We start from the raw sequence: 9,659 nt of genomic DNA on the forward strand, positions 1-9,659 counted from the left end.
AAAAGGGTTTTCTTTTTACTTAGTGAGCATTGCATTGGCCAAGTTCTTTGTTTGCAGGCATACCATTAGTTTCAGTTCCAAAACAGTAAAGTAGGACGGTACAAAACGTGGACCCCCCATCTGGAACCCTTCTGGACCCCCTTTTGGACCCCTTCTGGACCCCCTAACTAGATTAACAAAGGATGAAAACAATCAATACCTGGTGCGACTTAGGAGGTCGTCATCAAAGTGGCATTTCATGCTGCAGCCATTTGCCTTAATATTCAGAAAGTGCTACTAGAAATGTTAATTCTCCCGTGTGCTATCGTGGGTGTCATTTTGTTTATAAGTTAGAGTGAGGACCTCGGCACAAGGCTACAAAACTTCCGATGTTTCCTCTGATCGACGGCTCCGATCAGATTTTTTCCGCCATTTTGATTGCATCATCTCATGTCCTTGGCCACTACCGCTGACCAAAAAAATTGTGGTCATCCATACACGGAGCTCTGTGGTGGAATGTTGAAGGCAGGTGTGTGATTTTTTCGAATTTTGTATGCAATCTCGGCATTCCTGAAGTAATTTATAAACAATCACGACATTTTCTTGCCAAACAGTCACACACCTTACCTTCAACATTCCACCATAGAGCTCCGTGTATGATGACCACAATTTTTCTGGTCAGAGGTGGTAGCCAAAGACGTGAGATGATGCAATCAAAATGACGGAACTATGTGATCGGTCGATCAGAGGAAAAGACTGGAAGTTTTGTAGCCTTGTGCCGAGGTCCCCACTCTAACTTAGAAACAAAATGGATTCCACATTAGCACACGGGAGAATTAACATTTCTTGTGCCACTTTTTGAAGATTCAAGCAAATGTTTGTAGCATGAAATGCCACTTTGATGACAACATCCTAAGTCGCACCAGATATTCATTGTTTTCATCCTTTCTTAATCTAGTTAGAGGGGTCCTCAAGGGGGTCTAAAAGGGGGTCCAGAAGGTGGTCCAGAAGGGGTCCAGAAGGAGGGTCCCCGTTTTGTACCGTCCCCAGTAAAGTTAATGTCCATAAAGAGGGCAGTGATAAAAAGTTAATTGTGGAATCATCCTATCAAACAAGCTTGATCAGGGCCAAAGAGCGCAGGAAGAGAAACATCGAGCGTCAACAAATCGAAGCAGCTAAGAAGAAAAAAGAGTTGGAACAAAGTGGTCTCGCTGTACAAAACATAGATTTTGCTACTGCTAGCGCCTCTACTAACGATTGTACAAGCTCAGACCCTCATTCTGACGAGGCTTGTGGCAGTACAAGCTATGAATATTTTGACGGCAACGGAACAGAGAAGGGAACTCGAACGGTCGTCCACAACATGGTTGATTGTTCTACTTCAACTGAGGACTTTGAAGTAGTTTCAGAGGGGAGGAGAAATAGAGGAATTCAGACAATAGAATTCGATTATTTGTTTAAAAACTCTGCGTATCATGCTCCAGACAAGGACTTCTTCCATTCTCCAGATAAAGTTCGCTTTTACACCGGATTGTCTTCGTTTGAAGTACTAATGGTAGTGTTCGAACATGTAAGTCGAGATCCGTACGTATCACGACGATCCAATTTAACCAATTTGAACAGCTTTCAAGAATTTATCCTAGTCTTGATGAAGCTACGGTTAAATGTACCATTTCAAGATTTGGCATACCGTTTTGAGGTGTCTTTAAAAAGTGTGTCAAGAATATTCATCTCATGGATACATGCAATGGACTCGAGGTTGTCTTGCTTCATTTATTAGCCAGAAAGGGAACAGCTATGGAAAACTACGCCCATGTGTTTTCAATATACCTTTGGTCGTAAGGTAACTGTGATAATTGATTGTTTTGAGGTTTTTATTGAGAAACCAACAAATCTTACGGCCAGAGCTCAGACCTTTTCTTCCTATAAGAATCATAACACTGTTAAGATTCTTATTGGAATTACACCCCAAGGAACTGTCTCTTTTGTTTCTGAGGCTTGGGCAGGAAGAACCTCAGATAAATTCTTAACCGAGAACTGCGGAATCCTAGAAAAACTGATACCAGGAGATACTGTAATGGCAGATAGAGGATTTACAATTTCTGAGAGTGTTGGGTTAAAGCAAGGAGAGCTAGTGATTCCTGCATTCACCAAAGGAAAAGCTCAACTAGACCCAGTAGATGTAGAGCGTTCAAGAGGCATAGCCAATGTTAGGATCCACGTGGAGCGAGTAACAGGTTTACTACGAAGGAAATACACTATATTAGAAGGAACACTCCCCACTAAATTCCTGAGTTGTGACCCGAATGGTCACATAGATCACTATGGTTTTAACTAAAAACACTATGGTTTTAACTAAAAAGCAACAACTACAAAAATTGTTGGATTTTTTAATCAAATAATCTTTAAATATTAAAAGTCATCTTGCATATTGTCAATATAATATTAAAAACAGGAACAAAATATTATTTTCAATATAAGGCAAACTTATTTCAAAACTAGCAATATTCTCTTATAAAAATAAAGTGCAGTGTTTGTGCTTAAATTCATATCTTCGGTAAATTCTATGACAGAATTGTACAATTCTATATATCAATGTGAATGATTTCACATTATTTTACACCAATAGACATGTTTAATGTTATTTATAAAATTCAGAAATGGTCAATATATTCTTATGAAAATTAAGTGCAGTATTGGTCCTAAAATTCATATCTGTGCTTAATTCTATGACCAAAAATATACAATTTTAAACATATTGATGTAAATGATTTCACATTATTTTACACCAACAGAAATGTTTTGTTAGTTATGAAACTCAGTGATTTCTCCTGCATTTAGTTTGCAAACAATTTAGCTGCAAAATAAGAATGAATAAATAGGACAAAATAGTGCTTATAAGGATAGTAAACAACAGATTGCAACATTTTGTATTACAAGTGTTTTGTGGATAGCTAAATGGCTGCATTGTTTGCACTCTATTACACAAATTTATCAAGAAATTAAAAGGATGGAAACATGCTAATTTTCCCATCTTTGAGACATGATAATAAGTGTGAATGCATTCTGGGAATGTCAAAAGTAAAGTGACTTGGATTAGTAGCAAAAGCTAAACATGTGGCAAACGCAATAGAAAAAACCCCACAGTCACTACCATTGTTCTGTTGCTGAACAGGTACAAAATCTAGACTGATCAAACTTCCTCCCAGGAGGTCATTGGTCTGTTCCTCTACTTCTTGACTAATTACATCATGATATAAACTATCATACAAGTGAACATATCCAGGTTGACATCCCAGTGAGCTAACACAGACCCAGTGATTGCTTCCAGTGTGTAGAATCTGAATAAATTCACTAGACACTACATGAAAGTTTCTGAATCTTCCAAGAATTGGTCTTTGTAAACCCTCAATTGCTGGGTTAACTTCCTTTATCAGGACTTGAGCATATTGGATAACGTCACCAGTAAGCCATCTGGCAGGATCACTAATGATGTCATAATCTGAGTTGTTTAATTTAGCCAGAATAGCATACTTGTCAACAGAACCAGAACTAGTTGACACTTGCATAATTTTTATTTCATCCTCACTATCATCATCATCTAATAAGTCTGATGCTGCAGGTGATTTAGGAGTTGTAGAAGTAGAAGTGGTAGGTTTATCACGAGGCATTGTTTTGACCTTTTTTTTCCCGGCATGTATTACATAGCCAGGTTGTCTTGGAATTGTTGGGCATTCTTTCAAATCCCAAGCATTTCACATGGAAAAAATTTCCACTGCTGCAGTCTAGGTTGTGGCACTCAATGAGTCTATCGGTCATGGCTGCTTTTCCATTACAGACACAAATTGTAGTCTTTAACATAGCAGCTTGATTTACTTGAGATGGTGCAACTTTGCCCTTTGCCCTTTTTTGAATTGTGGTAGTTTACAGCAGTGAGGGCAGTACCATTGCTTTGGCATTATCACATTATCTAAGGAGAGGCATTTAGTGTGGAATTGCCCATATGGGCAGTTCACATTGGTACAGGATACAATGTCATCATTGGGCTGTCCTCTACTTAACAATTGGTTCATGCGTTAGCGTGCACTATCGAGTTATGAAGCACGCGGGAAGTTTGGAGAGCACGAAAGAAGCGTAAGAGTTGCCCAAGGCGATAGCCGAGGGAAACTCTAGCTTCTTGAGTACTCTCCAAACTTCCCACGTGCTCCATAACTCGATAGTGCACAGCTAAAAGCATGAACCAATTGTTTTAGAACATATCCGGTGGAATTGTGCATCAAATCCGACGCGAAAAACGGACAACAATATCAGTTGAAGCGAATCGTGACGGCGCTGTTTCCGAGTCTCCTTTTCCTTTGTTTTTCTCTCTTTCTGCCTCATTTAAGAGCTCTAGCCCAAGGGAAAAGGTCGAAACATTGTCTTCGTTTTCGGACTAGTAGGCCGAGTTTCTGTTTGTATCCGTTATTGTCGCGAAATATATTATTTTTCCCCGCGCTAACAATGGCCGCTCGCGCGAAAAAAAAAGTTCTGGCGAAGTCGGATTTGCTGACGCTATCAGCGTGCACTATCGGGATTTCGAGCACGCTCACGTATAATGAATTTAATTGCGCGACTCTGCTAGCTATGTTCTAAAGAAAGATATAGCATTATCATCGAGTTTGCTCTCATATAAATCTGCCCGTCTGGTGTACCATCTTCCAAGCATTTCTGGAAGAATGCAAATTCTCCAAAATGTTTCCAGCTTTTTCATAGCACTGCTAGAGTGCCCTGGGTCAGGGTTGACTCTGTCACACAAAACATCTGAATTCCCATCAGAATCAATGGCAAAAACAACAAAGTCACAATATTTTCGATCAGACAATGTCAACAGCTGCTGCTGTACTTGATAGTAATAGTTATGGGATTTCTTCAACTTCAATACCCCATTCACATTTTCGAGGAAAGAGCTTGCTTTCAGGCTATATTCTTGGAAGTCACCATTTGTGACAGAAATAGGACATTTAACTTCACCGCAGCCCAATCCACAGCAATCACACGATACCAAAAAATCTAGTGTAGTATGTATAAAAGGAAAGTCTTTGTTTATGAAAAGTCCACATCTCTTAACTTGAAAGTTGGTATGTAGCGATTTCATGTGGTGTTCATAAGTTCTGATAGCTTGTTCCTCGTATTTACATCCATGTTTTGTTGCCTTGTTATCTATTTTAAACAGATGCGGATAGCAGATAGACTGAATAAGACTTTGAGAAGGTTGTGCGAGATTTCCATGGAGCACAGCACCACAGACAGAGGCTCCAATTCTGCCTGCACGATGCCTAAAAAATCCTGCACCTTTAGCTTGAGTACACGTGTCTTCTTCGATGCCGTCGATTTCTTCGTCTGAAATGTTTATCTTAACTTCCAAACATTTCCGTAAAAGCTCGAGGTATTTCAGATCTAAATTACTTGACTCGTAAAGATCTGTTAGAACTGGGATGTTTCTGCTTTTTGTAATAAACTGATCCGCATATGGGTCGATTAAACTTAATATTGAAGCCTTTGTTTCACACCGATTCAGCTTTTTATAAAATTCCGACACATCTCCGCTGAAACGCTAGGGTTCGTGTTCTTGTTCGCTGCGGCTCCAACAGTCAGTCGAGTTTGATTGGAGAATCCATCAGAAGATTCAATGTTATTGTCAAGTTTTTCTTTCAACTTTTTAGCTGAAGAAAAATCAATTTCTTTTGCCCTTGCATAGGCAACATTACTTACATAAGTTGGAAGAAGCCATGAGCATTTTACTTGCGTACAAGCCAACTTTCCGTTGATTCGAGTCCAACATTCGATATAAAATAAAACACTGGCAACGTGTGAGCACGATTCAGCAAGACCTGCCTTACAGCCCAGGCAATGAGCGGAGAAAATTCTTCCACCTTTTCCTGTAATAAGCCAGATATCGACGAGAGGATCATTCATACGTTGTGAATGTCGGACTTTGGCGACGACTACATACTTAATTCTTCCCTTCACGGACGCTACAAACCCAGAGACCACTTGGTTGTATGCTTCGAGACTTTTGTAGTTCTTGAACTGGTCCTTAGTATAATGAATTGTTTCCAAAACCAAGAAACTAAAAAAGTCCGACTGCTCTACTGGCGGTAAACACTCAGGATTAAGCTCTTCGTCTGGAATAGTAGCTGGTCGATGCCGATTTTTTCAATTTTCTGCATGTAACGATTCTTTACATTACCCTCTAGTGATGAAGCATACTTCGACAATACTGGAACTGACATTTACAGGTCTATAAAAGCGCTTTTCAACCAGAAAATTAAAAAACACTACGGAAATGGCATTATTTTACATACATTTCCCTGCTGCTGAGGGGCACAGTAATGGCGGACACTGTAATTGGATACGCCTGTGACCTCACGTGAAAGTCAAGAATAGAGAGCCTAAACTATTGGTCAATATTCAAAAGCGCTGTACAATAACAATATATCTCAAATAGACCAAAAGTCACAAATTAAAATCCTTTTTAAAAAGAACGGTCTTCAGTCTTTTTTTAAAGTGCACCTACACCCAAAATTTTTTTTTCGCTTAACGAAATAAGCTTATTTTTTGGAGTATTTCTGTGCAAAAATTTTTTAATTTGCTCAAATCTTTAATTTTCTATGCCCAGTCAAAATACGGAAAATCGGCCGCCATCTTGCCCCACGACCGAGTTTAAAGAAGAATGGCTCTAGCGGGTAATGTGACGTGAAATCGAGAACACGAAAGTCTGCATCTCACACATTTTCACTTGTTTGGGAAGATTGTCGTCGATATTGTCCGAAATATGCCGACTAGGTGTGTTGTATGAAGAATGTATGAAGCGCGATACCCTCTTGCAAATTTCGCACGTTGCTACATCCTTCTACAACACACTTAGTCGGCATATTTTCGGACAATTATCGACTACAACCTTCCCAAACAAGTGAAAATGTGTGAAATGCAGACTTTCGTGTTCTCGATTTGACGTCACATTACCCACTAGAGCCATTCCTCTTTAAACTCGGTCGTGGGGCAAGATGGCGGCCGATTTTCCGTACTTTGACTGGGCATAGAAAATTGAAGATTTGAGCAAATAAAAAAATTTTTGCGCAGAAACACTCAAAAAAATAAGCTTACTTCGTTGAGCGAAAAAAAATTTTTGGGTGTAGGTGCACTTTAAACACAGAAATACTGCTACTAGATCTAATAGTCAGCGGTAAAGAGCTCCATAGAACCGGTGCAGCGTGGGTGAAAGCGCGACCCCCAAATGTAGAGCAGTTGACTCTGGGAACTGACAGAAGAAACTGTGAGGACGAACGAAGAGAATAGTTGGATTCAGTTTTCATAGACAGAGGATCGTTAATATAATCTGGAGCTTGATTATGTAAGGACTTAAAGACAATTAGAAGCAGTTTGAACTGGACTCGGAACTCTAAAGGGAGCCAGTGTAGGTCAAATAGCTGTAAGACGAGAAGACCACCGGTAGATTTCTGGTTAATATTTTGAGGATCTCACGGGCACTTGGGGAAATTCTTGAAACTCGCATCAAATTTAACAAGCTATTAAAAGAAGTTCAATTTTCGAATTCCTGACTACGTTTTCCTGTTTTCTACCAAAAAGTATGAATCAAAATTTGCAGCTCGGGTTGAGTAAAATTTACACTGAGAATCAGTTCTTGTGATTTCTGTACAAGCAAACGATCATTTCGAAAACAAAAGAAAATTTTTTATGGTGGCTATTGCCTCATATAGATGACGAAGCCACCTGTATTAACGGGATGAGTGAGTGTGTGGGTAAGTGGTACTATGAGTGAGTGTTACTGCTAAATACACACACACACACACACACACACACACACACACACACACACATACATACATACATACATACATACATACATACATACATACATACATACACTCGATGAGTTGAGTTCTTTCCTTTCAACCCAGAAATTACAGTGTAATTTCTGGCTTGTAGCCAGTAAGACATTTTGTTTTCAGTTCTTGTTATGAAACTATGTAGGGCAGTATCTCACAATGATTTCAGGATTTCGCGCGATTTTACTAAAACGGCAAAAGTTTTTCTTGCAGAAATATCTAAGTAGGGCACGAAACTGCAAGAAAATTTTTTTAAAGAGAGAGCTTTTACCGTGTGAATCAGCAAATTATATAGATCCAAAGGTACAATCTAAGTAATTTCCCAGCAGCATCCACTGTCGCATTATATATATATATATCAAAACTTTTCCCCGTAGAAATTAGTAAATAAACCCCTTCGGGCGGCTGGTATGTCGGCTGATAATGTCCGCGGCTGAGAGATTTTTCGAAAAATGAATATTTGGCCGATAAGCGAAGCTCCGAGGACAAATATGAAATTTTGAGGACAATCTCAGCCAAGGACATTATCAGTCGACATACCAGCAAACCAGAACGGGGTTTATTTATTTTATAACCCTCCCATTAATTTTCAAATCGCAATTAAACCGCGCATAAACACTGTAAAAAAGCCAGTGGTGATCTGATGGCGAATGCGCGTGATTGATGCAAGCAACCAAGTAAATTTGATTGGTTTAAATAACTTAATTTTCGGTGTAATTGGACCAAAACTAGACAAGCTGTCATTTGAAAGTAACTCTCATAACGCCCCTTAGATCAAAAACTCGAAAACTTGACGCTTTTGGTTCACATTTTCCGACGTGCTGTTCAAAAACTTGACTAGAAAGAAATGTTGATTAATGCTATTGCTAGACTCAAAAAAATTAGTTTGGTTTCCTTCCATGTAAATAGGATAACGGAAAAGTTGAAACTCTTGTACTCACTATGTTCCTTTTTCATGGAAAAAGTCGGAGGACAAATATCGACGCGGACGGGGGTTATTGCGTGATATCTGTCCTGTGATTTTGCACACGTGACGTAAAGTACCCAATAAAATCGCGCCAAAATTAATGGGTAGGTTGTAATATCTCAATAGATGTGATCTTCACATCATGGAAGCTTTGAGGAACGTATTTGTATTTAATAAGAGAGCATTTCGCTGTTTAAATCAGTGGCTTAAGCCAAAAAGGGGCGTTAAATTCATGAAATGAGCAAGCTGTTGTAAGTTGTCAACATTTAATTTTAGGTTGAATGTCAATATTTAAGGGCCTATCTGCACTAGCAGACAAGAACAGAATTGTTCCGACAAAATCGAAGGACAAATTTTGTCGTAACAAATTTTTGTCTCGTCAGCTGCATCCGCACTAAAAATATTGAAGCTGTTAAATCTGTCAAATTCAGTTAACAGCCAAAAATAATACCAATACTATACTTTATTGTAATTTTATTCACGGATTTAGCTTTTCTTTTCCCTTTGCTTTGAGTGGGCACTTCTGAATCTTGTGCCACATCAACTGCTTCATTGTTGGGCTGATAAAGTGGCGGCTGGAAAGCCCCTCCACCGTTGTATCTTGCCCTGGCTGCATCCAGCGCCTGACCTGCTCATAATTTGCGTATGGATTTAAACTCTAATCACCAGGATTCATCTTAATTTGTTAGAAGTTGTAAATTAGAGCTGCAAGTTTCGCAACGAAAGTCAAATACTGCAATCTTTTGGTAAACTAAACTCAGTTCAATCACCACACTGGTTGCGGCGTTTACAACAAATGATCGACAAGTTTCCCACGGTTTTGT

General features: G+C 39.1%; 1 protein-coding gene and 1 pseudogene across 1 annotated transcript; both read right to left on the reverse strand.

Annotated features, from left to right (window-relative positions):
• Positions 1–2,355: 2,355 nt before the first annotated feature.
• Positions 2,356–3,991, reverse strand: LOC148728534 (uncharacterized). Its single transcript, XM_088763235.1, has one exon. The coding sequence runs from the start codon at positions 3,648–3,650 to the stop codon at positions 2,982–2,984; it is 669 nt and encodes a 222-aa protein (XP_088619361.1). The 5' UTR covers positions 3,651–3,991; the 3' UTR covers positions 2,356–2,981.
• Positions 3,992–4,600: 609 nt separating this feature from the next.
• Positions 4,601–6,287, reverse strand: LOC148728535 (uncharacterized; annotated as a pseudogene).
• Between the last annotated feature and the right edge of the window lie 3,372 nt (positions 6,288–9,659).

Source organism: Stylophora pistillata, chromosome 6, assembly GCF_964205215.1.
Source record: "Stylophora pistillata chromosome 6, jaStyPist1.2, whole genome shotgun sequence".
Classification (NCBI taxonomy): Eukaryota; Metazoa; Cnidaria; class Anthozoa; order Scleractinia; family Pocilloporidae; genus Stylophora; species Stylophora pistillata.